This window comes from Oncorhynchus keta, chromosome 22 (assembly GCF_023373465.1).
Source record: "Oncorhynchus keta strain PuntledgeMale-10-30-2019 chromosome 22, Oket_V2, whole genome shotgun sequence".
NCBI lineage: Eukaryota > Metazoa > Chordata > Actinopteri > Salmoniformes > Salmonidae > Oncorhynchus > Oncorhynchus keta.
In genome coordinates this window covers 7,098,773-7,115,959 of record NC_068442.1, presented here as the reverse complement: position 1 = coordinate 7,115,959, position 17,187 = coordinate 7,098,773, and the positions used below count along the sequence as shown (strand labels likewise).

General features: G+C 42.9%; 2 protein-coding genes across 2 annotated transcripts in view; both read left to right on the top strand.

Annotated features, from left to right (window-relative positions):
* The first annotated feature begins 4,276 nt into the window (after positions 1–4,276).
* LOC127910559 (mucin-5AC-like) lies at positions 4,277–9,462 on the top strand. Its single transcript, XM_052474610.1, has 3 exons — positions 4,277–4,412; positions 5,030–5,434; positions 8,093–9,462. The coding sequence occupies exons 1-3, from the start codon at positions 4,361–4,363 to the stop codon at positions 9,460–9,462; spliced, it is 1,827 nt and encodes a 608-aa protein (XP_052330570.1). The 5' UTR covers positions 4,277–4,360.
* Positions 9,463–11,173: 1,711 nt separating this feature from the next.
* The window catches only part of LOC118400816 (receptor-type tyrosine-protein phosphatase beta-like), a 42,586-nt gene continuing 36,572 nt past the window's right edge, over positions 11,174–17,187 (top strand). Inside the window, exons 1-6 of the mRNA XM_052474732.1 lie at positions 11,174–11,723; positions 11,807–12,083; positions 13,751–14,065; positions 14,261–14,521; positions 16,069–16,332; positions 16,501–16,776. Of these exons, the coding sequence (XP_052330692.1) occupies positions 11,667–11,723; positions 11,807–12,083; positions 13,751–14,065; positions 14,261–14,521; positions 16,069–16,332; positions 16,501–16,776 (1,450 nt within the window). The 5' untranslated portion in view covers positions 11,174–11,666. The remainder of the gene's footprint in view (positions 11,724–11,806; positions 12,084–13,750; positions 14,066–14,260; positions 14,522–16,068; positions 16,333–16,500; positions 16,777–17,187) is intronic.

Sequence of the window (17,187 nt, the reverse complement as noted above, 5' to 3'; positions counted from 1 at the left end):
TGCCACTGATATTTAGGTATTAATGCACCGTTGGAGCTAAAAACATAAGCAATTCGCTGCACCTGCACACTCCTTGACGTTTTCCACATTTTGTTGTGTTAGACTGAATTTAAAATTGTTTACAGCAACATTTTTTTGTAAATGGTCTATACACAATGTCAAAGTAGAATTATGTTTTTCAAAGTGTCTTAAGTCAATAAGTATTCAACCCCTTTTATGGCAAGCCTAAATAAGTTCAGGAGTAAAAATATGTTGTAGGAACTCACTCTGTGTGCAATAGTGTTTAACATGATTATTGAATTACCACCTCATCTCTGATCTCTTTTAAACACAGACTCAACCACAGAGACCAGGGAAGTTTTCCAATGCCTCACAATGGCACCTATTGGTAGATGGGTAAAAAAATAAAGTAAAAAGCAGACACTGAATATCCCTTTGAGCATGGTGAAGTTATTACACTTTGGATTTAGTCACTACAAAGTGTCACGAATATCACCGAAGGTGGCTCCCCTTCCTGTTCGGGTGGCCCTTGGGGTCATCGTCGCCGGTCTACTAGCTGCCACCGATCCCTTTTTCCTTTTCGTTTGTTTTGGTCTAATTGTTTTCACCTGTTCCTTGTTGGGGTTTTGGGGTTTAAGTTTGTTTAGCCCGCTTGTGTTTGTGCGGGCTTGTTGTCATTGTACGTTGGAGGTGTATTGTTCATTTTGGGTTTTCGCTGTCCGGTTTATGTAACAGTGGTCTTTTGGTTGTGTTGCGGATGTGTTTTGGCTTCACCCATTTTTGTACCTGTTTCTGTTTACTGTGGACATTAAAGCGTTATTTCCCCCGTGAAACTTCTGCTCTCTGCACCTGACTCCACACCCATCACTCTCCTGACATTACATAAAGATACAGACGTATTTCTTAACTCAGTTGCCGGAGAGGAAGGAAACCGCTCAGGGACTTCACCATGAGGCCAATGGTGACTTTAAAATAGTTACATAGATTAATGGCGGTGATAGGAGAAAACTGAGGATGGATCAACAACATTGTAGTTACTCCACAAAACTAACTGACAGAGTGAAAAGAAGGAAGCCTGTTCAAAATACAAATATTTAAAATGCAAAGAAATGTACTTTTGGTCCTGAATACAAAGTGTTATGTTGGCAAACCCAATAAAACACATTACTGTACCACTCTCCATATTTTCAAGCATAGTGGTGGCTGCATCATGTTATTATAAGGGCACAGGGCGAGACCCAGATGCAGATGGTTTGAGTATCCAAGGGGCAGTCAAGAGAACGGTCGTGGACAGACAAAAGATCATAACACGGTCAGAGTCCGGGAGGTACAGAGTGGCAGGCAGGCAGGCAGGCTTGAGGTAAGGGCAGGCAGTATGGTCAGGCAGAAGGGTTCAGAGTCAGGGGAAGCAAGGGTCAAAACCAGGAGGACTAGGAAAAGAGAGATAAGAAAAAGCAGGAGCACGGGAAAAAACACACTGATTGACTTGACAAGACGAACTGGCACAGAGAGACAGGAAACACAGGGACAAATACACCAGGGAAAATAAGCGACACCTGGAGGGGGTGGAGACAATCATAAAGACAGGTGAAACAGATCAGGGCGTGACATTTATGGGTATGCTATGCTTGTAATCGTTAAAGACTGGGGAGTTTTTCAGGATAGAAATAAACGGGATGGAGCTAAGCTCAGGCAAAATCCTATCTTTAAACCTGGTTCAGTGCTTTCCACCAGACACTGGGAGATGAATTAACCTTTCAGCAAGACAATAACCTAAAACACAAGGCCAAATCTACATTCAAGTTGCTTACCAAGATGACAGTGAATGTTCCTTAGCGGCCAGTAGTAGCAGTACAGTTTTGACTTAAATCTGCTTGAAAGTCTATGGCAAGACCTGAAAATGGTTGTCTAGGAATGATCAACAACCAATTTGACAGAGCTTGAACAATTCTGAAAAGTGGGCAAATGTTTCACAATCCAGGTTCGGAAAGCTCTTAGAGATTTACTCAGGAAGACTTGCAGCTGTAATCGCTACCAAAAGTGATTCTAACATACAGTGGGGAGAACAAGTATTTGATACACTGCCAATTTTGCAGGTTTTCCTACTTACAAAGCATGTAGAGGTCAGTAAGTTTCATCATAGGTACACTTCAACTGTGAGAGATGGAATCTAAAACAAAAATTCAGAAAATCACATTGTATTATTTTTAAGTAATTAATTTGCATTTTATTGCATGACACAAGTATTTGATCACCTACCAACCAGTAAGAATTCCGGCTCTCACAGACCTGTTAGTTTTTCTTTAAGAAGCCGTCCTGTTCTCCACTCATTACCTATATTAACTGCACCTGTTTGAACTCGTTACCTGTATAAAAGACACCTGTCCACACAATCAATCAAACAGACTCCAACCTCTCCACAATTTCAAATTTTACCTTTATTTAACCAGGCAAGTCAGTTAAGAACACATTCTTATTTTCAATGACGGCCTGGGAACAGTTCAGGGGCAGAACGACAGATTTGTACCTTGTCAGCTCGGGGGTTTGAACTCGCAACCTTCCGGTTACTAGTCCAACGCTCTAACCACTAGGCTACGCTGCCGCACAATGACCAAGACCAGAGAGCTGTGTAAGGACATCAGGGATAAAATTGTAGACCTGCACAAGGCTGGGATGGGCTACAGGACAATAGGCAAGCAGCTTGCTGAGAAGGCAACAACTGTTGGCGCAATTATTAGAAAATGGAAGAAGTTCAAGATGACGGTCAATCATCCTCGGTCTGGGGCTCCAAGAAAGATCTCACCTCGTGGGGCATCAATGATCATGAGGAAGGTGAGGGATCAGCCCAGTACTACACGGCAGGACCTGGTCAATGACCTGAAGAGAGCTGGGACCACAGTCTCAAAGGAAACTATTAGTAACACACTACGCCGTCATGGATTAAAATCCTGCAGCGCACGCAAGGTCCCCTTGCTCAAGCCAGCGCATGTCCAGGCCCGTCTGAAGTTTGCCAATGACCATCTGGATGATCCAGAGGAGGAAAGGGAGAAGGTCATCTGGTCTGACGAGACAAAAATAGAGCTTTCTGGTCTAAACTCCACTTGCCGTGTTTGGAGGAAGAAGAATGATAAGTACAACCCCAAGAACACCATCCCAACCATGAAGCATGGAGGTGGAAACATCATTCTCTGGGGATGCTTTTCTGCAAAGGGGACAGGACGGCTGCACCGTATTGAGGGGAGGATGGATGGGGCCATGTATCGTGAAATCTTGGCCAACAACCTCATTCCCTCAGTAAGAGCATTGAATATGGGTCGTGGCTGGGTCTTCCAGCATGACAACGACCAGAAACACACAGCCAGGGCACCTAAGGAGTGGCTCCGTAAGAAGCATCTCAATGTCCTGGAGTGGCCTAGCCAGTCTCCAGACCTGAACCCAATGGAAAATCATTGGAGGGAGCTGAAAGTCCGTATTTCCATGCGACAGCCCCGAAACCTGAAGGATCTGGAGAAGGTCTGTATGGAGGAGTGGGCCAAAATCCCTGCTGCAGTGTGTGCAAACCTGGTCAAGAACTACAGGAAACATATGATCTCTGTAATTGCAAACAAAGGTTTCTGTACCAAATATTAAGTTCTGCTTTTCTGATGTATCAAATACTTATGTCATGAAATAAAATGCAAATTAATTACTTAAAAATCATACAATGTGATTTTCTGGATTTTTGTATTAGATTCCGTCTCTCACAGTTGAAGTGTACCTATGATAAGAAAAATGCCAGACCTCTACATGCTTTGTAAGTAGGAAAACCTGCTAAATCGGCATTGTATCAAATACTTGTTCTCCACACTGTATATTGACTCTGGTTTGAATACTTATCTCATCAAGATATATTAGTGTTAATTTAAAAAAATTACAAACATTTGAATTTTTCCTCCCCTTTGACAATGTACAGTATTTTGTGTAGATTGTTGACCAAAGGTGCGAATTAAATAAATTTGAATCCTACTTTGTAACACAAAAGAATATGTAAAAAGTCCAAGCATGTAAATACTTTCTGAAAGCCCTGTATCTCTATGCAGCCAATAAAATGTGAATTGATTTGATAAACCGGTGTCCCCTCATTGCGTTTGTTTTGCCTTCTATCTGAACACTTGAACATCTGTGATGTTCTTTGGAATTTCCGATAAAACAGCATTTCCCTGTCAATGTCCAGTGCTGACGGTTACTTTACTATGAAACAATTGAATAGAAGGAAACACAAGTCACTGACTTTTTCCTCCCCAGAAGGACACTTCCCTTTGACGCCTCAGCTCATCTGAATCTACCGGACGAGTCAAACCATTACGAGTTGTAGACAAAAATGGATACTTTGTTTTTCCTTATATTTATACTTTTTCGATGTACTTCGTCAAGTAAGTAGACTAACTTTTAAAGTGTGAAGATGTCGGTTAATTTACTTGCTTATTATTAGAGTAATAACTTTATTGTGCGTAGGCCTGAAGATATATTAACAACGGAAACTTTAGTTAATCCTTATCTATACAGGGAAGCCAGGCAGTGAAAGAATGTTTGAGGTTATTTCAAATATTATGATCAAAGTAGTCTCTCACTGTAACAATAAATAGTTCATTTTTTGGCAAAGAAAATACGTATTTCATTTTATATTGACCATCGTATACTATTTTACAGGTAGCCTAATAAAATAAATACAATTGAAATTCACCCTGTAGGTTTGAGATGTGGATAATTAATGAATAATAAATTATGTCAATCACAAATTACTTTCACCTGATTTATTTAGCAACACCTAAAGAAAATTCCGAGCGTAAACATGTAGCCTTTTCTAGGCCGTAGCTATGTGAGAAATGTTTGGATTTATGCATAAAAAAAACTACATTACTAACCTGCTTTCAAAATAATAATAATAATGTGGGTCTTAATTCGTTTTTGGAACATTAGACCTTCAGTCTTTCAATGATTGTTAGTCTCCACACCATTAATTCACCTTCAATTTGCATCTTCCATTTAGACAGTTTCCTTATTGTGCACACCCCAAAGAAACTGTGCCTGTCTACCCACAAATCGACCGTTATCCTTGGAAAATGCAATGTCGCCAGTCCCTATCAACAATGGGAATGGACGAACGATATGAAGTTGCATCACACGCAGTCGTCGAAGTGTCTCTGGGCCAACACGAGCAGTGCGATACCTCTGCACGCTCGCCTGGCCTCAATCATCAACTGTGACAGCGCACATGCCTGGAAATGTTACGACAAACAGGGGACTTTCGGCTTAGCGGAGGAGCCCATGTACCTGAAGAAACAAGGTACACGCGTTGTGATTAGAGGAGATCCGAGGTATTCCAACTGGACAAAGCACGAAGAAGTCGACTCTGGAGGAGGACAGGTGATGACACATTTATGCTCGCGTAAAGGTGAGTGGTCTATTGAGGAATTACCGGGCTAGGCCCTCTGTGTTTACCTTACCGATCCACTGATTAAATTAGGTGTACCAGTCATATAGGCTGTTTAAATATATTTGTGTATATTGCTTTGGGCTATCCCTTCGTTTGCATTCAGCGAATGATTTATGTATTTATTTCGGCTATTTGAAATGTTTATAGCCTCATAGTCACATGTATTTATGTGTATTCAACTACCTCACATACATTATCAGTAATAGTAGCCTTGAACTTTATGGCTATTTAATGTTTGATAAGAAAACATAATCATGTAAAATGATAAGGCCCGACCACAGAATAGTATCCTATCTCTATGGGCCCAACAAACCCATTATGACTTAAATGACCTCGTTTTTCTTTTTAAACCAGGGAAAAGAGAATAATCACACAGACCAAATCTGTCGCTAAATTACTCCAAATTACTCCACACCATGTCAATTTTGGACTCGTCTGACATTGGTCTGGTGTGAGTGCATGAGGAAAGGCAGAGGATGACACTCGTGATACTGACTTCCCCTGCACATGGTTGTCCAGTTCTATCAGCCCACTCAGTCAGGAAAGAACGTAAATGTTCTTCCTGTGACAATATGGCCATTCGGGGAAATATGAGTGTTTCTCTAAGTCACATTTGATGAAAAATACATGTCACAATGTAACTGGTATTGTTTAATGTTTATTTACACAATGTTTATTCAGGCCACCTGTTATTACAACCATGCATGAAACCAATAGGGGAGAGTGGGGTGTAATATTCTCTCTCACAAATATATCTACATATATTTCAGGATGTTGTGTATGCCTGGAAATAAATCAGAATTTATGTAAATATTACGGTTTGGAAAACAAAAAAAAGTGGTCTCTTGGCACAACTTAGCCTGGGTAATTTTTTTAAACACTTATTTATTAGTTCCAAGTAGGGCTTGGCTGTTTGGCTGTTTTTCAACCATTCCTGGGTTTTTCTTTATTTCAAAATGTTGGGATCACTGGTATTGGGGTAGAGGTAATCTCAGAGTTATAACGCAGTACTGAGCTCCAAAACCAGGCAATGATACAAGGTGCATGTTACATTTAACAAACAGGCCTGTGATATTTAGGGTCGGTATCAGGTAAGTTGAGCCACGGGACAGGGTAAATTAAGCCACCTACAAGTGTCTGCACTGAATGAAACATTTTTATTTGATTTAACCTTTATCTAAATAGGCAAGTCAGTTTAAGAACAAATTCTTATTTACAATGACGGCCTACCAAAAGGCAAAAGGCCTCCTGCGGGGACGGGGATTCAAAAATAAATAAATATAGGACATAACACACATCATGACAAGAGAGACAACACAACACTACATAAAGAGAGACGTAAAACAACAAACATAGCATGGCAGCAACACATGACAGCACAACGTGGTTGTACAACATGACAACAACATGGTAGCAACACAACATGGCAGCAGCACAACATGGCAGCAGCACAACATGGTAGCAGCATAGAACAGGGTACTGCTTAGCCGGCCCACAAGAATGTAATGGTCTACCATATCAAATGCTTTGGCCAAGTCAATAAAAATAGCAGCACAACATTGCTTCGACTCAAGGGCAATGGTGACATAATATAATAATAATAATATAATAATATGTGTGACATCATTGAGGACCTTTAAGGTTGCATTGACACATCTATAACCTGAGAGGAAACCAGATTGCATACCAGAGAGAATACTATAGACATCAAGAAAGCCAGTCAATTGATTTACCACTACCTTTTTAAAATGATGTCTATCTTTATTTCCCAAACACAAGTCAACACAATCACAATCACTTTCTTGTATTTTAATAATTTAAGCATAATTTAACAGTCTTAAAACCTAACAAACACTTTGTACTTTTGTTTTACACTTTTAAAATAGGCCAGGCCCTGTTGTTACCTCATATCCCAGCGATAAACGCCTGGGAAGAAAACACTTACATTTGCTCAACTTGCCGCAAGGTAAACATTTTCACTATATTAGCTAACACAGCTACAAGGATGCACTTTCATGCTCCACCTCATTTTGAAGCTTATAGAGACCCCAACTAATGTATAGAACAATCTTAAAATTATCTACTTTGGTTTAGATACAAGCATCATGAAACCTATAACACAATATATTCATTTGACTTGGTGAAAATCCTTTTTTGTTGTTGACTAAATTACCACTTTTTCCATGTGGTTTCTACCTTCACAGACTCCATGAAATGATGACCTGATCCAAAATATTGGTCAAATTATTAATTTTGTATATGGTTTCCTAGAAACAAGGGTAACTCAACTTATCACACTCTCTCCTACCCATCTATTTATTTCAAGTACCTTTGTTACGTTAAAAGATGAATAACATGATAATAAACCATCTATTACCACGTTATTTAAAGAGCATTTAGCATTTCACTCAGGAAGCAACACCCACATCAAAGCACAGAGGTGTCAGGAACTGAGGGGGAAATTCTTTAATTTCCCTTTCAAGAACACCTGGGCTGGGTGACAGTTATTACGTATGCAATGCATACAGTATCTTGAATTTATTTCAATGCTATTTTCTGATATTACTACAACCATCTGTGTCTACCTCTAGTCACAATAACCCCTCTTTCTTCTAGGGTCCACCACCATCTCAACCACCAGAATGTATTCATCCACGCACAAACCGGTGGCATACACCAGCACTGTCCACGCCATCCGAACGGCCCCTGTAACAGCCATAAACACTCACTCTTCATCAAACGCTATGAGCACCCATAGGAGGACCACCCGTCAGATCTCTACGTTAAGAGTTCCCATCACAACGCCCAACAATGCGGTGACCTATGAGTCTATGGTGGCAACGCACACTTATGACCTCGTCAAGACTCAGACGATGGGTATCATTCCCGGGTCCGTCTCAACGGTCATCACGGCATCTGAGACAGCTCTCAACGACAGCCATGATTTTATCTGGTCCAGTCCTGCTTTGTCCACAACTGACTCTGCCATGGACGAAACGGTGAACGCTGCCACCGAAAATGCCCTCCTCGACTCGAGGAACGGAGCCAAGATTCCATCAGTAAACCGAGCAACTTCCAGTTCCACACCCCCTAATGTAGATGAGCTGGTGTCAACTGCCTCTACCACTACTGTGGTTTCCTCTACAATTTCCTCAGTGCCCAACTCAAGTGCTATGACTGATTCACCATCCACTTCTGCATCCGTAGTCGTTACCTCTGATGCTAAAGTCCCAACTTCTGTTGCTTTAACTACCCCTACCCCTGATTCCATCTCTAATTCTTCTGCTACCACCACACCTACCGATACCACAACATTGTCCACAACTAGGAAAGTACCCCCCAGAAAGACTGTCGTTCCATCTACAACCAAAACCACAACAATGCAGATTACAACAACCGCTGCCCCTCCTACTCCTACTACTTCTGCTGTCGGCCAAACCACTATGACTACATCAAATCCCATTATAAAAGTAGCCTCACCCACAACCGCCATAGCCTCACCCACAATAACTTCCACTCTGCCCACAACCTCCTCAGCTCCACCAACAACATCTTCAACTTTGCCCATAATCTCTTCAACTTCACCCACAACCCCTCCAATAACATCTACAAATGCCCCACCCATGACCACTACAATGCCTCCCACAACTACAACAAACCTGCCCACAACTACCAAGACTTTGGCCACAACTACCGTAACCACAACTACTGCAACCACATCCACAACTACCGCAACCACACCCACAACTACCGCAACCACACCCACAACTCCAGCAACCACACCAACCACACACACAACTACCACACCCACAACTACTACAACCACACCCACAACTACCACACCCACAACTACTACAACCACACCCACAACTACCGTAACCACAACTACTGCAACCACACACACAACTACTGCAACCACACCCACAACTACTACACACCCACAACTACTACAACCACACCCACAACTACTACAACTACACCCCTAACTACCATACCCACAGCTACTACAACCACACCCACAACTACCAAAACCACAACTACCACATCCACTTCAACCACAACCACTCCCACCACAACCATAGCTCCACTCAAAACTACCAAAACCACACCCACAACTACCAAAACCACACCCACAACTACCAAAACCACACCTACTACTACCACCACAACCACACCCACCACAACCATAGCTCCCCTCACAACTACTACAACCACACCCCCAACTACCACTTCTACCACAACCACACCTACTACCACAACCACTCCCACTACAACCATAGCTCCACTCACAGCTACCACAACCACACCCACTTCTACCAAAACCACACCCACAACTACCACACCCACTTCTACCACAACAACAACCACACCCACTACTACCACAACCACACCCGCAACCACACCCACAACTACTACAACCACACCCACAACTACCAAAACCACACCCACTTCTACCACAACCACAACAACCATAGCTCCACTCACAACTACCACAACCACACCCCCACTCACCACAACTGCACCTACCACAACCACACACCCAACTACCACAGCCACACCCACAACTACCAAAATCACACCCACTTCTACTACAACCACACCTACTACTACCACCACAACCACACCCACCACAACCATAGCTCCAGTCACAACTACTACAACCACACCCCCAACTACCAAAACCAAAACCACACCCACAACCAAAATCACACCCACTTCTACTACAACCACACCTACTACTACCACCACAACCACACCCACCACAACCATAGCTCCAGTCACAACTACTACAACCACACCCCCAACTACCAAAACCAAAACCACACCCACGACTACCAAAACCACACCCACAACTACCACTTCTACCACAACCACACCTACTACCACAACCACTCCCACTACAACCATAGCTCCACTCACAACTACCACAACCACACCCACAACTACCACACCTACTTCTACCACAACAACAACCACACCCACTACTACCACAACCACAACTACCACACCCACAACTACTACAACCACACCCACAACTACCAAAACCACACCAACTTCTACCACAACCACACCCACTACAACCATAGCTCCACTCACAACTACCACAACCACACCCCCTCTCACCACAACCACACCCCCAACTACCACAGCCACACCCACAACTACTACAACCACAACTACCACACCCACTTCTACCACAACCACACCCACTACTACCACAACTACCACAGCCCCACCCACAACAGCTACAGCTCCAACAACAACTACAGTACTGACTACGACCACAGAGTTGACCACCACCCCACAGGTGAGTGATGATGACAGTCACTTGAAATGAACATTTAAATTGATTTAGCATTTGTGAAATTCCATAAAGAATGTTCAAGATCATATTTGCATACAGATTTGGACGGAGGACATTAAAAGGCTGTGAAGCTTTGCACAAACCTGAAAGAATGGCTATGGTAATGGATAACAGTAATATAGAATATAGACACATTCAAAAAGTATTTAAAGAGAGAACATTCAACAAACACAAAAGTAGGCTATGAAATACAACCGTGCCATGCCAACTTTTAGCCTGTTAGTTTAGGTGGGCCATTAAGGTCTTCAGAAAGAGAAAGTCCAAGGCCAGCAGGAAGGAAAGAAGGGTGTGGTGGGGCAAGAGGAGGGGAGACTGCTCAAGGTGCTGTTGTCCAGATAAGTGAAAGTTAGGGCTGTGAGAAATACAGTAGGCTATTTGATTAGAACTTGTATGAATTTATAGACAGTTTATAGACAGAGGGCTGAAGTGGATGCTTTGATATGGAATACATTTCCTGAGCACTCTGTCTACCTCACGCCAGTTATGGTGCAACCTGAGCCTTGAGGAATGGTGTAGGAAAAGTATTTAGCCTAGAGATTTATTTCATTTATTTAACCTTTATTTAACTAGGCAAGTCAACCTAGAGTCAGCCTAGAGATTGAAAGGGACGAGGTGGTAGCACGGGAAGAGACTGCGTCGTCGAAAGAGATGCCATGCTTTGTTAGGCGCGTACCACTACTGTAACGCCTCCAACATGCCATTGTGAAATTCTGAATATAATTATACATTGTTATTTTATGGACCGATTATGACAACCAATGTTGAAATATATTTTATATTTCTTCTGTTATTTATTGACCTAACATATCTAAATCAGCGTCCGCAATGTTTAGATGTTCGACTGTTATTTTGATACTTTGTTTACGGTGGAGTTGTGTCAAGGTGAGTCATGGTTAAAGTACATTTAAAATGGTTCATTCGTTTCCACCTGTAGCATACCCGTTGCCTCTTTTTGTTCCTTTCAGGTCGAGACCACAAAGGCAGTAAGGTGTTCATTTAACCTGACAAAAACCAGCGCCAATACGGATTCTATTGTACTGGAATTGATAACAACAGGAGAAGCGTGTAACTTCACCGTGTTTTATGAGACTAGTCGGTCCGACATAACGGATTGTTATCAACATGGGGAGTACACTAATGTGTATATCTGCGATATAAGGGATTTGGAACCAGGAACATTACACCAATTCGAAGTTATATCGAAGAATGATGGAGAGAGGGGCACCGTATCAGTGCGCACAGGTAAGCGTTTCAAACCTAAATTCGTTTCTATTCTAATCTATTTTTAACCTAATCAATAATACTATATTCCAAAAGTATATTAGACTGTTATATTGACTTTAATTCATATCAAACGTGCTACCGATATCTGATGTAAAAATATTTTCCAGTATCAGACAATATATGTTTTTCTGTTTATTACATTTATATTTTGAACCATGACATTCGATTGATTATTTTTCGTAAAAAACATCATAACCCCTTCAGAAGATTAGGTGAATGACTCATGACCCATTATGACAGAAAGAGTTCTATCATTTATTGAATATATCTTTGAATCTCTGAGGGCTCATGAAGGCTCTCTCTCTCTCTGTTGGCGTTTTATTCCACAAAGGATAAAAGCACAAAAGTTGATACTTAATCTTGTTAAAACATTTGGAATTTTGCATATGTATCATTTGACACTTTTGCAGTAATATTTGACCTATAGGGAAAGGGCTTGAAATAGTATATGTTTATTCAGGATATCATATCCTTTTTCATTATTCGATTTATGGTTACAGTATTGATTATTTTTTTGTGCACAGCATGGCACTGATTGTGAATAGATTCTGTGCACCACTTTGAAGAACATGGAGAATAGATAACTTTTGTGCCGACACCTCCTGAAGTCCAGTAGGTACACTTTATCCCACTGTACCTTAGTACAATCCAAACATTGTCAAGGCCACAACCTTAGAATGTCCTGTCAAGAACCACTCTGGTCAGTGGTCTCAATGCTCTAGATTAGAACCCTGTAAATACTGGAACACAGCTCCAATCATCTAAAGTTGTTGAGGCAGAGGTCAGTAACAATGCAGAGCATCGTGTTTGTTTCCAGACATATCTCCTTCTCCCCAGAGCCACATCCCGTCAAGCATTGTTTCTTTGTACTAACGGATACAGGAGGCCTCCATGTTTTCTTTTCATGGCACAGATAGATTACACTGAGAGTACACTTCACATCTTTGCGTTGAAAGTGTGCCCAAGTTTTTTCTTTGGTCCTTGTGAGTGGACCACAACGTTTCCATTTTTGATAGCTTACGAAGGATGAAATCCTCAAGAATAACAGTTCAGGAATTGCCAAATCACGTGGACTTGACATTATCCAATATGTTTTGAATACGGTAGAAATCACAGATACAATGTAGTTATTGTGTAATACAGTAGTGGTCTTGCCAGTTTGGTTTTAGGATTGGACGGACAATGTCCTTAGGGTTCTGCTGATTGGCCAATGCCCCGTCCTGCTCCTCTCTCTCTCTTTGTTTTTGTTGTTTCCTGTAACGTCTCGCTCTCACTCTAAGACACATGCAGGTTTCCCAGTGAATCCAACACGACATTCTTTAAAGAACCAAAACAATATTATCTCTCCCCTCCATCGCAGGCAGTCACCACTGGCCTTCAGCTGAAGTACAAAGGCAGGATGCAGAGACTCTTCATGCACTTTTCTCCTAGTTATGTAATATCATAGAAGTTTAATTGAGGTGTAGATAATATTGCCAAGGTGCTTCCCCTTGGTTACTGGTTTATGGGATATCTTTGTTTTCTATAGCAAAATTGCCAACACATTATCTCCATCTTTCTCGCTCTCCTTCCTCTTTTCTCTCTGTCCTCTCTTTTATTTCTCTCTCTCTCTCTCTCTCTCTCAGACCCAGTGGGTCCATCCAGGTTGGACGTACTACCAGACCAGATCCAAGCAACCCAGTATAAGAGTCCTATTCAGGGTCAGGGTGGCTCCCATGGCCTGCACATATCCTGGTCTCGATCTCGTGGGCAGGTCGACTGGTATGAGGTCACACTACAGGACACCAAAACAGGGACGAGCCGCAGTACCCGCGTCAGGGGAACTGCCGCAACTCAGTCTCGCTTCACCGCCCTCACCCCTGGAACCCTCTATGCCGTCAGCCTGGTGGCAACGGCTGGGAATAAAACAGCCCTGCCAGTGCTGGCCACTGCAGCCACAGGTGAGGGGTCATCTTGCTGCTCTAGTATGGTTTGACTGGTCCTCTGATCACACATGATTTGCCTGGTCTTCCACAACTACTGTGCTGCACACCATCTATTTATGATACTGTAGATAGCATAGAAATCCCTGATCTACCTTGTCTTGTTAGACATCATTACTCACTGACACTGACTACTTTGTCTTGGTTACCCAGCTCCCTCAGCTGTCAGCGGCCTCCAGCTCTCACCCTCCTCCAGCAGCCTGGGTGTTTCCTGGCAGCCCGGTCCAGGCAGGAGAGAGGGTTTCAGGGTGCTACTGAGGGAGCAGCAGGGCGCCCTAGTCAAGAACGTCACCCTTAAGAGTAGTGTCACCTCCCACACCCTTGACAACCTGTTGCCTGGGACCCTGTACACTGTCACCGTGGTGACTGAGGCTGAAGGCCTCCAGAACGCCATCTCCAAACAAGCAGTCACAGGTATGGCAAGTAAAACACCTGGTAACTCTGTTTGGGTGGTGACAGTCCTCATTGGTGTAGCAGTGATGAATCTAAGTTTACATGGTAAAATAGTAAGACTGACAAGCAAAACTCAAGTTCAAGTCTTTAACCCTAGCCCTATTCAATGTGTCTGATAAAAAAGTTGTTTGTTGAAGGTTATTTTTGCATTGTCTCTTATTTTTCAAGTCGTCTGCCATCAAATCACTTAGTCCCATTGTTTGCCAACAGAGCGATCTAGGGCTTCAATGTCTCGGTGGCTTCAATACAGGTGCAAGATATGATGAAATGTTTCTCACATATTTATCTAACTTAGTTTGTAGAGCTTTGTTTTACTATCCAACACTGCACCCTACCACCATCACGACCATGCTTTCTCTCTGTCGTTGTTTCCAGGATATTTTAGGCTTCTCGATCCCACCCTCCCCTTCCTCTTTCTGCAGCTGGCTGGCCCATCAAGGCCTCCCAGAGCGCTCCCTTCCCCTCCCAACCCGCCTAGATATCAATAGAAAAATAGGAAATTACTATGAAATAATAAAATATTTCAGTTCTGTGTATTGCTTAGTTTTTATTTGATTAAATTGATCATCTCATCTCTGCTCAGACAGTAGCAGCAAGCCAGCCAGACAATGTTATCTCTGTGCTCCCCATACTGTGCTGTCTTTAGTCACCCTATTTAGCTATAGGCTAGCCTGCCTACGTATGCTGCGGTGCTGTCTGACAAAATAATTTGATTAGTTCTTAAAGAGGTTATAGATAAGGCATACTTTCACTAACGGTCTCTATCCCGCTCTCTCATCATTGTGTGTACATTCCTCTCTCATGCATTCTATGCGGTCGGTGTGTATCTAATCTATAGTAGCAAGCATAAAAGTGTATCCATCTCTGTCCGAGCCGGAAAGAATAGGCACAATGAATGATGGTCATTGGAGTTAATGACCTAATTTCTGTGCTGAACTAGGTTGGATATTTTTTTTTAAATGAAACTACAACTCCCTTCAGCCCGATGTTTTATTTTTTAGGGTCCATTTCTGGTTTGTTCAGGAATGGAGTCTCCTCTTTTACCTCATTTGCTTCCTCTCTGTCTCAAGGACACTGATGTGTCACGATCGTTGGAATAAATGGACCAAGGCACGGTGTACGTAGAGTTCCACATGTTTAGTTGAAATGAAACTCACAAAAACAATAAAGAGCTAAACGAAACGTGAAGTCATGGAGTGCTCACAGGCCACTACGCACAAACAAGATCCCACAAAAATCCAGTGGGAAAAGGCTGCCTAAATATGATCCCCAATCAGAGACAACGATAGATGATTGAGAACCATACCAGGCCAACATAGAAATACAAAAACTAGAGTACCCACCCTAGTCACACCCCGACCAAACCAACATAGAGAATAAAAGGCTCTCTATGGTCAGGGCGTGACATGATGATCCTTTCTTATCTTTAGTTATTGTGTTGTTTTCCTTGATCTAAATCCTTCTCCCCACATGTTTAAATCAATACTGATATTTTCTCCTTCTCACAGTTCCTGTGGCGGTAACAGAGCTCTTCTTGGAGAACCACGGCAGTCTGGACACCCTGAGGGCCTCCTGGGTCAATGCTAGGGGCGGCGTGGATGCATACCTGGTCTCCCTGGCAACCCTAGGCTCAGCCAACCAGGATAGGAAGCTTCCCCCCAACGCCACTGAAGTGGTCTTCAGCGGCCTGACCCCTGGACGGCCCTATCAGGTGACTGTGAGGTCAAAGGTCAGAGAGCAGACAACTGAGGCAGTGGCCACAGGCAGAACAGGTAAGTCATTCTGGAGTGTCAATCAACTAGCCTTTTCACATGATTGAGCAGAGTTAAGCCAAGTTGAGCCGAGCTGTACTGCCTGGTCACGGATCCACCATGGTTGCTGGAACCGTGCTGGAAAGGACCATGTGAATCTCTCACTTTCTCTCTCTCGCCATCCCGCAGTGCCAGCCAAGGTGTCCCAGCTGTCCATGGTGGGCGTCATTGATGGCAGCACTCTGAAGAGTACATGGTTGCCCCCAAGAGGGGACTGGGAGAACTATCGTGTCCTGCTACTGAACGGCACGGTGGCTCTAGTCAATGAGACAGTGAGCAGGCTGGTTAGACAGTACTCCTTCTCTGTAGCTTCCTTGGGGCTGGTGCCTGGCAGGCTCTACACAGCTCAGGTCATGGTGGAGAGCGGTCTGTTTGGCAACACCGCTCAATGTCAGGGGAGGCTAGGTACGTTACATTAAACATTTTTACTACACTGTATTTCAAATCAAATCAAATTGTATTGCTCACATGTGCCAAAAAACAACACATGTAGACTTCACAGTGAAATGCTTACTGACCAGCCCATTAAAAAAAGAAATAAAAATATTAGCTACATAAAATGTTTATAGTAACACAATAAAAGTAATAACGAGGTGCCAGTAACAAGTCAATGTGCAGGGGTACTGGGTGGTACTCACTACCCTTTGTAGCGCCCTTTGTAGCGCCATACCAAGCAGTGATGCAGCCAGTCAAGATTCTCTCAGTGTTGGAGCTGTAGAACTTTGTGAGGATCTGAGGGCCCATCTCAAATCTTTTCAGCCTCTTGAGGGTGAAGACGAATTATTGTGCCCTCTTCCCGACTGTGTTGGTGTGTTT

Coding starts and splice junctions, on each gene's coding strand:
- LOC127910559 (XM_052474610.1), top strand. CDS start 4,361: ATGGATACTTTGTTTTTCCTTATATTTATACTTTTTCGATGTACTTCG. Junction 4,413..5,029: donor TTTTCGATGTACTTCGTCAA/GTAAGTAGACTA, acceptor TCTTCCATTTAG/ACAGTTTCCTTATTGTGCAC. Junction 5,435..8,092: donor ACATTTATGCTCGCGTAAAG/GTGAGTGGTCTA, acceptor TCTTTCTTCTAG/GGTCCACCACCATCTCAACC.